Genomic DNA, 12,900 nt, shown 5'->3' on the forward strand with positions numbered 1-12,900 from the left:
ATGGAACTCGTTCGAAAGAAGAAAAGCTCAAACGTTTGGAAAAGCGCTTGGAACTATTCGAAAAACGTATCCAAAATCGCCAGGAAAAGGTTATGAAAAAAATTGAGAAGAGATTGATAAGAATTGAGAAAAATATTGAACGTAATTTGAAACAACTTTCCGGTATGAGGGTCAGTTTTGCCGTGGAAGCAACGAAACTAAATAATACCTTGGAGAAATTTAAAAGGGAGATGACAATAAAATTAGTCAATTATTACGGTAAGGGCAGATATAATTACTGTTATTTCAGTTGTAATATTAATTGATGTTAAATAAAGCCTTTGAGACAATATTGTTACTAATAAATTTTACAATGGTTTTATGAATAACTAGCAAAATCATATTATTATTACTACTTTTAGAAAAAAGGTTCGGCGTTGACCGTTAAGACATTTGGTTAGTTCCGGCCGCCATTTTAATATACTGCAGTATATTTAAAGCACACAACCATAGAGCCGGCATGGTAATTATTCGGTTATTAAGGGTGCTTACATCATTTCTAAGAATGGAAAGTTTTCTTAGAGATTACCTAATACAATTGTAAAGAACAATATTTATTCAGAAAATAAAAACATTTTGTAGTACAACACATTTAGTAAATGTTCTTTCCAAGTTTGCTGAGTATCCTTAACTATAATCCATTTTATTATTCCTAGTGATTACTACGTTGATGTCGGATTAAATGGCTCTTCCGTGCGCTGCCATAATCACAATGATCACATTTGACTTTCACCACTGTGAATGAGTTGATGTCTTTTCAAAGCATTCTTCCACGTACTTGCATAGTCACACAGATCACATTTGAAGGGTTTTTCACCTCTGTGAATGCGTTGATGTGCGATCAAACTAATCTTCTGTGTACATTTATAGTCACAACGAGTACATTTGAAGGGTTTTCCGTCGCTATGAATGAGTTGATGCACGATCAAATTATTCTTCCGCGTGCTTGCAAAGTCACACTGATTACATCTGAATAGTTTTTCGCCGCTGTGAATGCGTTTGTGTTTGATCAAACTACTCCTGTTCTTGCTACCATAGTCACACTGTTCACACTTGAAGGGTTTTTCACCGCTATGAACGCGTTGATGTGTGATCAAAACATATTTCCGCTTACATGCATAGTCACACTGATGACATTTGAAGGGTTTTTCATCACTGTGAATAAGTTCATGTGTGATCAATGTACTCTTCTGCGTACTTGCAAAGTCACACTGATGACATTTGAACGGTTTTTCACCGCTATGAATGCGTTGATGTTTGATCAAATTAATCTTCTGCGTGGATCCATAGTCACACTGATCACACTTGAAGGGTTTTTCACCACTGTGAATGCGTTGATGTCTGTTCAAATTACTCTTGTACTTGCTACCATAGTCACACTGATCACATTTGAACCGTTTTTCTTTGGTATCGTTTCGAATGTCAAGTTCAAGATCTCTTTCATTTTCAGGTGAACATTTGTATAGAGTTGAACATTTTTTCTTGGATTTTCCTACAGAAAGGAAATAAATTAAAACTTCAAATGATATCAAACAACTCGCATCACAAACATTTCAATGTTCAAAGGCAATTGATATAACAGGTTATGCTTAGGCTTAAAAAGACACAAAGGCAAACAAAACAAGTTCAGAAACAATAATAATCCATGTCCGAGTCGAAACAGTGGTTTCCAAAGGTTTGACCTTACCAAATCTAACATATGCGTTGAGAACGTGGAAGATTCAAACTTGATCCCACGTTAGACACTTGTGTAAAACAGAATGCAAACTTCCCCATAATATACGTATAACATAATATACGAGACAATATGAACAGCCATATTCTGCCATTAAACCTCTGTAGGTGCATGATAACACCTACTAAGAAGTGAAAAAACACAACCATGAATTCAACGGTAAAGTTAAGCTTAGCGACAATTTTGCTGTCTCTCCTGTTTCTGCCGAAACCAACTAGCACCAGAAGTGATGACGAAGTTAAAGTAAAGAAGCAAATTATGATTAATGAATTATTATGGTAAAAATATCACTCTTTAATAGCGAAGATATAATTACTAATATACCATTTGTTATATTAAATATTGTTAATTATAGTTTAGAAAAAGGGTTACATTAAATATTGTCGTGAAGGTTTCATAAATAACTAACACAAACATCGTATTACTACCAGTTGCCCGTTAAGACGTTAGGCTTGTTATATTCCACAATTTTATAAAACCATATAGCCTTTCCGGTGACTATTCCGTGACGTTAGGACTTTAGTTTTTACAATCTTTCTATGAACGAAAACCTTTTCTTAGTGAGCATCTACTACAGTTGTCAAGAGCAGCAATGTGTGAAACGAAAATGAAAACACGTTGCGCTATTAACACATTTTGAAATGGTTCTTTCCAAGTTTTAAATTAGTGAGTATGCTTAAATACAATCCATTTTATTAGTCCATGTGATTATAACGTCGATGTCTGATCAAATTATGCTTCATTGTGCTGGCATAATCACACTGATCACATTTGAAGGGTTTTTCTCCGCTGCGACTGCGTTGATGTTTGATCAAATTATACTTCATTGTGCTGGCATAATCACACTGATCACATTTGAAGGGTTTTTCACCGCTATGAATGCGTTGATGTGTGATAAAAACATACTTCCGCTTACATGCATAATCACACTGATCACATTTGAAGGGTTTTTCACTACTGTGAATTCGTTGATGTCTGATCAAATCAGTCTTCCACGCACTTGCATAATCACACTGATCACATTTGAAGGGTTTTCACCATTGTGAATTCGTTGATGTCTGATCAAATTAGCCTTCCACGAACATGCATAGTCACACTGATCACAATTGAAGGGTTTTTCACTACTGTGAATTCGTTGATGTCTGATCAAATCAGTCTTCCACGCACTTGCATAATCACACTGATCACATTTGAAGGGTTTTTCACCATTGTGAATTCGTTGATGTGTGATCAAATGATACTTCCGCGTACTAGCATAGTCACACTGATCACATTTGAAGCGTTTTTCTTTGGTATCCTTTCGAATGTCAAGGTCAAGATCCCTTTCATATTCAGGTGCACATTTGTATCGAGTTGAACATTTTTTCTTGGATTTTCCTAGAGAAAGGAAATAAATTAAAACCTCATATGATATCATACAACTCGCGTCACAAACATCTCACTGTTCAAAGGCAATTGATATAACAAGTTATGCTTAGACTTAAAAAGACAGAAAGGCAAACGAAACAAGTTCAGAAAAAATAATAATCCATGTCCGAGTCGAAACAGCCGTTTCCAAAGACCTGACCTTACCAAATCTATTATATGCGTTGAAAACGTGGAGGATTCAAACTTGATCCCACGTTAGACACTTGTGTATACAGAATGCAAACTTTCCCATAATAAACGTATAATAAAATATACGTGACAATATGAACAGTCATATTCTGCCATTAAACTTCTGTAGGAACATGATAACACCAAAAAAATAGTGAAAAAATACAAGTATGAAGTCAAGGGTAAAGTTAAAGGGGCTGTTCGGACAGTGGGACAAACGACGATCTTGCTCATAGAGCTTAACATAGCGGGTGGGTAAAAAGGAGAGGGGTTGGACAGCCCCTTTAAGCTTAGCGACAATTTTGCAGTCTCTCTTGTTTCTGCTGAAACCATAGCACCAGAAGTGATGACAAAGATGAAGTTATTAAAGAAGCAAATTAAGATTCAATGCAATAACATATAAATCAATTATTATGGTAAAATTTTTATTCTTTAATAGCGAAGATGATATTCCATTTTTAATATAAAATATTGATAATTATAGTCAAATAAAAGGCTATTTTCAATATTGTTCGTGAAGGATTTATAAATAACTAACACAGTCACAAACATAGTATTACTACCAGTTTCCCGTTAAGACGTTAGGCTAGTTACATTTCACAATTTTATGATACGATATAGCCTGTCCGGTGATTAATCCGTAACGATAGGCTTTTACAATTTTTCCACGAACGAAAATTTTTCTTAGTGAGAATCTACTACAATTGACAAGAACAGAAATGTGTGAAACGAAAATGAAAAAGCGTTGACACAATTCGAAATCATGGTTCTTTCCAAGTTTTAAATTAGTGAGTATGCTTAAATACAATCCATTTTATTAGTCCGTGTGATTATAACGTCGATGTCTGATCAAATTACTCTTTTGCGTGAATCCATAGTCACACTGATCACATTTGAAGGGTTTTTCACCACTGTGAATGCGTTGATGTTTGATTAAAGTACTCTTCGAGGTACTAGCATAGTCGCACTGATCACATTTGAAGGGTTTTTCACCGCTATGAATGCGTTGATGTTCGATTACAGTACTCTTACGGGTACTAGCAAAGTCGCACTGATCACATGAAAAGGGTTTTTCGCCGCTATGAATGCGTTGATGTGCGATCAAAGTCCACTTACGGGCACTAGCATAGTCGCACCGATCGCATTTGAAGGGTTTTTCACCGCTATGAATGCGTTGATGTTTGATTAAAGTCCACTTATGGGTACAAGCATAGTTGCACTGATCACATTTGAGGGGTTTTTCACCGCAATGAATGCGTTGATGTACGATTAAAGCACTCTTACTGGTACTAGCAAAGTCACACTTATCACATGAAAAGGGTTTTTCGCTGCTATGAATGCATTGATGTGCGATTAAAGCACTCTTACGGGTACTAGCATAGTCGCACCGATAACATTTGAAGGGTTTTTCACCACTATGACTGCGTTGATGTAAGATCAAACTAATCTTATGCGTACATTTATAGTCGCACTGATCACATTTGAAGGGTTTTTCACCGCTATGAATGCGTTGATGTTTGATTAAAGTACTCTTACGGGCACTAGCATAGTCGCACTGATCACATTTGAAGGGTTTTTCACCGCTATGAATGCGCTGATGTTTGATCAAAGTACTCTTCAAGGTACTAGCATAGTCGCACTGATCACATTTGAAGGGTTTTTCACCCCTGTGAATGCGTTGATGTCTGAACAAATCATAATTCCGGGTGCAAGCATAATCACACTGATCGCATTTGAAAGGTTTTTCACTACTGTGAATGCCTTTATGTCTGATCAAACTAGTCTTCCACGCGCTGGCATAATCACACTGTTCACACTTGAAGGGTTTTTCACCACTGTGAATGCCTTGATGTTTGATCAAATGATACTTCCGCGTACTAGCATAGGCACACTGACCGCATTTGAAGGGTTTCTCACCGCTATGAACGCGTTGATGTGCGATTACATTACTCTTACGAGTACTAGCATAGTCACACTGATCACATTTGAAGCGTTTTTCCTTGGTATCCTTTCGAATGTCAAGTTCGAGCTCCCTTTCATTTTCAGGTGAACATTTGTATCGAGTTGAACATTTTTTCTTGGATTTTCCTACAGAAAGGAAAAAAATTAAAACTTCAAATGATATCAAACAACTCGCATCACAAACATTTCAATGTTGAAAGGCAATTGATATAACAGGTTATGCTTAGGCTTAAAAAAACACAAAGGCAAACAAAACAAGTTCAGAAACAATAATCGATATCCGAGTCGAAATAGCGGTTTCCAAAGATTTGACCTTACCAAACCTAATATACGCGTTGAGAACGTGGAAGATTCAAACTTGATCCCACGTTAGACACTCGCGTAATACAGAATGCAAACTTCCCCATAATAAATGTACAATAAAATATACGTGACAATATGAACAGCCATGTTCTGCCATTAAACCTCTGTAGGTGCATGATAACACCTACTAAGAAGTGAAAAAACACAACCATGAATTCAACGGTAAAGTTAAGCTTAGCGACAATCTTGCTGTCTCTCCTGTTTCTGCTGAAATTAACTACCACAAGAAGTGATGACGAAGTTAAAGAAAGGAAAGAAGCAAATTATGATTAATCAATTATTATGGTAAAAATATCATTCTTTAATAGCGAAGATATAATTACTGATACACCATTTGTCATATTAAATATTGTTAATTATATTTTTTAAAAAAAAGGTTACATTAAATATTATCGTGAAGGTTTTATAAATAACTAATACAAACATCGTATTACTACCAGTTTTCCGTTAAAAGAAGTTATTATTATTATTATTATTATTTAAAGCTTTTTTATTTTGGATATTCCTTTCAGTTACAAAACGTTCCTGATTTACAAAGGAGTCCAGTTGGTTTAAATTAAAATCAGAATAAAGTCAATGCAGAGTCAAGTGCTTGCATTACAAATAAATGCCCTAATGTCTCGTTTAAATTGTTTTGGGGAATCAACACTCTTAATACTGTTTGGTAATAAGCTCCATAGCATAATACCTCTAGTTTTAACACTTTTTTGACTAAGGCTCGATATTTTTGTTGGTAAAACGAAAGAGGTGTGACAGGCACGTGTACTGTATGTATTTGTCACAGTTTCAAACATGTCCAAAATATAGGCTGGGGCTTTTTTGTAATATATCTTATGCATTAGTATCAACAAGTTTATTTTATATTCTTGCAGCAGAGTCATCCAACCTAGATGATTTCTAGCCTCTGTGGCAGAAGACCTCTTCCCTCTTTGCAACAATGTTTTTGTACATTTATTATGAATTACTAGTAATCTTTCTAGATGTTTCTTAGATCACACATTATAAAATATATCACTGAAATTAAATATGGGCTGGATAATTGCCTTGTGCAAGATGATTCTGCTATGAATATTAAGACATTTATATAATGGGTTGACAAGCCATAATCTTTTGTTGACCTTATTAAGGGTATCAACATAATAAAAAGCCAGTCGTCGTCGTCGTCGTCTCATCGCGCCTTTCAGAACGCGTTTTCACACCTTCTTTTCACAGCGTTAGGATCGCGTGACAGTTTCGAAAATTATTCTCCGGAAAGAATGCCTTTCCGTCTCAATCGCGCATTTCGATTTACACCCGTACCTCAATTAACCTTTTAATTAACATTAAATGAAAACCCTTTACAGACGCGTTTTTTCACGTTTTTCCTTTCTGAACGCGTTTTAACACCTTCTTTTCACAGCGTTAGGATCGCGTGACAGTTTCGAAAATTATTCTCCGGAAAGAATGCCTTTCCGTCTCAATCGCGCATTTCGATTTACACCCGTACCTCAATTAACCTTTTAATTAACATTAAATGAAAACCCTTTACAGACGCGTTTTTCTCCCTCGCGATTTTATTCGTTTTCTCTCTGACTCTCCACGTTGAGGCTTTTGGGGGCAAGATATTGGGGGTCGTTTTCTCTCTTCCTCTCCGCGCGCCCTACGCTCTGACTCTCCACGTTGAGGCTTTTGGGGGCAAGATATTGGGGGCAGAAACAAGTCAAGACAGTGATGATGTCCCATTAGCTTTATACATGTTTTCCGATAAAAGCATTCATTGTTAATTAGTTTCACTTTTTAGTAGCAACTAGCTGAGGCAGCCCGCCCGTAGGGCGGGCAACTCAGCTAGTAATCAATATGATCCATAAATGTGAATCTATCATCAATTTTCGTCCCTATATAACAATATGAGCTGACACGTTTGATACCTAAAGACCCGAGCTTGGTTTTTTCAGTTGTCATACCTTGAAATTTCTTTGGTTCTAATATCATAAATACAGTTTTAGTTTCGTTAAAAATGAGGTTACGTTTTTCCAAAATTGATTTCAATGAAATTATATCAGACTCTAAGTTATTAATTAGATTATCATTAGGCTTGTTACATTCCACAATTTTGTAAAACCGTGTAGCCTGCCCTGTGACTATTCTGTCAGGATAGGTTTTTTTAGTTTTTAATAATTTTTCAATGATCGAAAACATTTTGTTAGTGAGCATCTACTACAGTTGTCAAGAACGGCAATGTGTGAAACTAAAATGAAAACACGTTGCGAATTAACACATTTCGAAATGGTTCTTTCCAAGTTTTAAATTGCTGAGTATGCTTAACTACAATCTATTTTATTAGTCCATGTGATTATAACGTCGATGTCTGATCAAACTAATCTTCCGCGTGCTGCCATAATCACACTGATCACTTATGAAGAGTTTTTTCAACGCTATGAATGCGTTGATGTTTGATCAAATTATGCTTCTGTGTACATTTATAGTCGCACCTAGCACAATTGAAGGGTTTTTCGCCGCTATGAATTCGTTGATGAGTGACCAAATTACCCTTGTGCGTGCTTGCAAAGTCACACTGATCACATTTGAAGGGTTTGTCACCACTGTGAATGCGTTGATGTTTGCTCAAATCTTACTTCCGCGTACTTACATAGTCACACTGATCACATTTGAAGAGTTTTTCACCACCGTGAGTGCGTTGACGAGTGATCAAATTACTCCTCCGTGTGCCTTTAAAATCACACTGATCGCATTTGAAGAATTTTGCACCACTGTGAATGCGTTGATGTCTGATCAAACTACTCTTCGTCGCACTTGCATAGTCACACTGATCACATTTGAAGGGTTTTTCACCACTGTGAATGCGTTGATGTTCGATCAAATGAGGCTTCTGAGTGCTTGCATAGTCACACTGATCGCATTTGAAGAATTTTGCACCACTGTGAATGCGTTGATGTCTGATCAAGCAATTCTTCCACGTACTTGCATAGCCACACTGATCACATTTGAAGCGTTTTTCACCACTGTGAATGCGTTGATGTCTGATCAAGCGATTCTTCCACGTACATGCATAGCCACACTGATCACATTTGAAGGGTTTTTCACCACCGTGAATGCGTTGATGAGTGATCAAATTACTCTTCCGTGTGCCTTTATAATCACACTGATCGCATTTGAAGGGTTTTTCACCACTGTGAATGCGCTGATGAGTGATCAAATCACTCTTCCACGCACTTGCATAGTCACACCGATCACATTTGAAGGGTTTTTCACCACTGTGAATGCCCTGATGTTCGATCAACTGAGACTTCCACGTACTAGCGTAGCCACACTGATCACATTTGAAGCGTTTTTCTTTGATATCCTTTCGAATGTCAAGTTCAAGCTCCCTTTCATTTTCAGGTGAACATTTGTATCGAGTTGAACATTTTTTCTTGGATTTTCCTACAGAAAGGAAATAGATTAAAATCTCATATGATATCAAACAACTCGCGTCACAAACATTTCAATGTTCAAAGGCAATTGATATAACAGGTTATGCTTAGGCTTAAAAAACACAAAGGCAAACAAAACAAGTTCAGAAACAATAACCGATGTCCGAGTCGAAACAGCGGTTTCCAAAGGTTTGACCTTACCAAATCTAATACATGCGTTGAGAACGTGGAAGATTCAAACTTGATCCCACGTTAGACACTCGCGTAATACAGAATGCAAACTTCCCCATAATAAACGTACAATAAAATATACGTGACAATATGAACAGCCATGTTCTGCCATTATACCTCTGTAGGTGCATGATAACAACTACTAAGAAGTGAAAAAACACAACATGAATTCAACGGTAAAGTTAAGCTTAGCGACAATCTTGCTGTCTCTCCTGTTTCTGCTGAAATCAACTAGCACAAGAAGTGATGACGAAGTTAAAGTAAGAAAAGAAGCAAATTACGATTAATCGATTATTATGGTAAAAATATCATTCTTTAATAGCGAAGATATAATTACTGATATACCATTTGTCATATTAAATATTGTTAATTATATTTTTTTAAAAAAAGGGTTACATTAAATATTGTGGTGAAGGTTTTATAAATAACTAACACTACCGTATTATACCAGTTTCCCGTTAAGACGTTAGGCTAGTTACATTTCACAATTTTATAATAAGATATAGCCTGTCCGGTGATTAATCCGTAACGATAGGCTTTTACAATTTTTCCACGAACGAAAACTTTTTTCTTAGTGAGAATCTACTACAATTGACAAGAACAGCAATGTGTGAAACGAAAATGAAAAAGCGTTGCGCAATTGACACAATTCGAAATCATGGTTTACTTTCCAAGTTTTAAATTAGTGAGTATGCTTAAATACAATTCATTTTATTAGTCCTTGTGATTATAACGTCGATGTCTGATCAAATTACTCTTTTGCGTGAATCCATAGTCACACTGATCACATTTGAAGGGTTTTTCACCACTGTGAATGCGTTGATGTTTGATTAAAGTACTCTTCGAGGTACTAGCATAGTCGCACTGATCACATTTGAAGGGTTTTTCACCGCTATGAATGCGTTGATGTTCGATTACAGTACTCTTACGGGTACTAGCAAAGTCGCACTGATCACATGAAAAGGGTTTTTCGCCGCTATGAATGCGTTGATGTGCGATCAAAGTCCACTTACGGGCACTAGCATTGTCGCACCGATCGCATTTGAAGGGTTTTTCACCGCTATGAATGCGTTGATGTTTGATTAAAGTCCACTTATGGGTACAAGCATAGTTGCACTGATCACATTTGAAGGGTTTTTCACCACTGTGAATGCGTTGATGTTTGATCAAAGTACTCTTCAAGGTACTAGCATAGTCGCACTGATCACATTTGAAGGGTTTTTCACCCCTGTGAATGCGTTGATGTCTGAACAAATCATAATTCCGGGTGCAAGCATAATCACACTGATCGCATTTGAAAGGTTTTTCACTACTGTGAATGCCTTGATGTCTGATCAAACTAGTCTTCCACGCGCTGGCATAATCACACTGTTCACACTTGAAGGGTTTTTCACCACAGTGAATGCCTTGATGTTTGATCAAATGATACTTCCGCGTACTAGCATAGGCACACTGACCGCATTTGAAGGGTTTTTCACCGCTATGAACGCGTTGATGTGCGATTACATTACTCTTACGAGTACTACCATAGTCACACTGATCACATTTGAAGCGTTTTTCCTTGGTATCCTTTCGAATGTCAAGTTCGAGCTCCCTTTCATTTTCAGGTGAATATTTGTATCGAGTTGAACATTTTTTCTTGGATTTTCCTACAGAAAGGAAATAGATTAAAATCTCATATGATATCAAACAACTCGCATCACAAACATTTCAATGTTCAAAGGCAATTGATATAACAGGTTATGCTTAGGCTTAAAAAGACACAAAGGCAAACAAAACAAGCTCAGAAACAATAACCGATGTCCGAGTCGAAATAGCGGTTTCCAAAGACCCGACCTTACCAAATCTAATACATGCGTTAAGAACGTGGAAGATTCAAACTTGATCCCACGTAAGACACTCGCGTAATACAGAATGCAAACTTCCCCATAATAAACGTACAATAAAATATACGTGACAATATGAACAGCCATATTCTGCCATTAAACCTCTGTAGGTGCATGATAACACCTACAAAGTAGTGATAAAACACAAGTACGAATTCAAGGGTAAAGTTAAGCTTAGCGACAATTTTGATGATTCCTAACCTAATATATGCTTTGAAATTGTGGAAACTTCAAAAAAATATTCTATGGTAATAAAAATAGACTTATAAACAGATTCTATATTATTTGTTTCAATGATATTCCACGTGAACCTAGGAGGTGCACAAACCTATGATGGTTGAATATATTTGCAGTGATGTCACCGGGTTCGATCAAGGAGCGGGAATGGAAGCTTTCCCCTGATTCGATTAGTTAAACTTATAGAACCATCTGATTCTCTATTTAGAGACAACGCACAGTCTGCTTTATGCCTTAGTGTGAATTTTAATTTCGATCCGGCCCGAGCCGTTAAATCTTTGCAGACAATTGTAATTAAACATTAATGTGCATTGCACATTACATTCTAAAGAAACTTTGTTAAACAGCCCGATATGTACCTATCCTATGAATGTGTTTATGTGCAATCAAGCTACTCTTCCGAGTGCTTCCAAAGTCACACTGATCACATTTGAAGGGTTTTTCAGCACTGTCAATACGATTGTGAATGCGTTTATGTATGATCCAATTACTCACGCGATTACTACCATAGTCGCACTGATCACATTTGAAGGGTTTTTCACCACTGTGAACTCGTTGATATATTATTAAACTACTCTTGTGCGTGCTGGCATAATTACACTGATCACATTTGAATGGTTTTTCACCACGGTGAATGCGTTGATGGACGTTCAAATGACAGCTCTGCGAGCTGGCATATTCACATTGATCACACTTGAAGGGTTTTTCACCGCTGTGAATGCGTCGATGTATTCTCAAACTTTTCTTCATTGTTCTGGCACAATCACACTGATCACATTTGAAGGGTTTTTCACCGCTATGAATGCATTGATGTGCGATTAAAGTACACTTACGGGCAGTAGCATAGTCACACTTATCACATTTGAAATGTTTTTCACCACTGTGAATGCGCTGATGGACGTTCAAATCGTTACCAATTTCCAATTTATTCTGGCACCCCCTCTCTATTGCCAAAGTATTTTGGGCCGAAATAAGCACCAGTGATGATAAGATAAGAGTGAAGATCCTTGGGAAAGGGAGCATTTTAAGGGTTTGTTTCATTATTCAAGTTCTACAGTTCAAATTATGGAGAGTCTTAAAAATAACATAAAAAGTGTGAACGTTTTGTCCAACACATTTAAATATGTTACAACCACAACGACTTAAAATTAGCATAGATCAGCGGCTTTTTGCCCAAGATTAGTTATCATCTAACTTTAAAGCGGAATTTTTCGGCCTGATATTCCGGCAGGGAGTCTGTGCAGTTAAATCATGTTCGTGTCTGATCAAAGAACCATTCTCGGAGCTAGTATAGTCACACTGATCACGTTTGAAGCGTTTTTCTTCAGTACCATTTGTAATGTGACGTTCAAGATCACTTTTATATTCAGGAGAATATTTGCAAAGAGTTGAACGCTGCTTCTCGGATTTTCCCTTTAGAAAGCAAACAAACTGAAAC

General features: G+C 36.8%; 4 protein-coding genes across 4 annotated transcripts in view; all 4 read right to left on the minus strand.

Annotated features, from left to right (window-relative positions):
* Window positions 1-572: 572 nt before the first annotated feature.
* Window positions 573-7,417, minus strand: LOC149621225 (uncharacterized). Its single transcript, XM_089854730.1, has 5 exons — window positions 7,269-7,417; window positions 5,651-5,655; window positions 4,191-5,458; window positions 3,016-3,071; window positions 573-1,590 (listed from the first exon to the last, which is right to left on the minus strand). Exons 1-5 carry the CDS (start codon window positions 7,415-7,417, stop codon window positions 756-758), a joined length of 2,313 nt encoding a protein of 770 aa, XP_089710856.1. The 3' UTR covers window positions 573-755.
* LOC149621226 (uncharacterized) lies at window positions 5,698-9,441 on the minus strand. Its single transcript, XM_089854731.1, has 3 exons — window positions 9,422-9,441; window positions 9,310-9,314; window positions 5,698-9,118 (listed from the first exon to the last, which is right to left on the minus strand). Exons 1-3 carry the CDS (start codon window positions 9,439-9,441, stop codon window positions 8,307-8,309), a joined length of 837 nt encoding a protein of 278 aa, XP_089710857.1. The 3' UTR covers window positions 5,698-8,306.
* Window positions 9,442-9,630: 189 nt separating this feature from the next.
* Window positions 9,631-12,900, minus strand: part of LOC149621227 (uncharacterized) — a 51,276-nt gene continuing 48,006 nt past the window's right edge. Inside the window, exons 8-10 of the mRNA XM_089854732.1 lie at window positions 12,737-12,875; window positions 11,171-11,219; window positions 9,631-10,988 (exon numbers count right to left, since the gene is read on the minus strand). Of these exons, the coding sequence (XP_089710858.1) occupies window positions 10,054-10,988; window positions 11,171-11,219; window positions 12,737-12,875 (1,123 nt within the window). The 3' untranslated portion in view covers window positions 9,631-10,053. The remainder of the gene's footprint in view (window positions 10,989-11,170; window positions 11,220-12,736; window positions 12,876-12,900) is intronic.
* On the minus strand, window positions 10,869-12,716 carry LOC149621228 (uncharacterized). Its single transcript, XM_089853973.1, has 2 exons — window positions 11,554-12,716; window positions 10,869-10,988 (listed from the first exon to the last, which is right to left on the minus strand). Exon 1 carries the CDS (start codon window positions 12,501-12,503, stop codon window positions 11,802-11,804), a length of 702 nt encoding a protein of 233 aa, XP_089710099.1. The 5' UTR covers window positions 12,504-12,716; the 3' UTR covers window positions 10,869-10,988; window positions 11,554-11,801.

Source organism: Phalangium opilio, unplaced genomic scaffold (assembly GCF_054372755.1).
Source record: "Phalangium opilio isolate 3A_F unplaced genomic scaffold, DU_Popi_V2 ptg000209l_1, whole genome shotgun sequence".
In the NCBI taxonomy this organism is placed as follows: Eukaryota; Metazoa; Arthropoda; class Arachnida; order Opiliones; family Phalangiidae; genus Phalangium; species Phalangium opilio.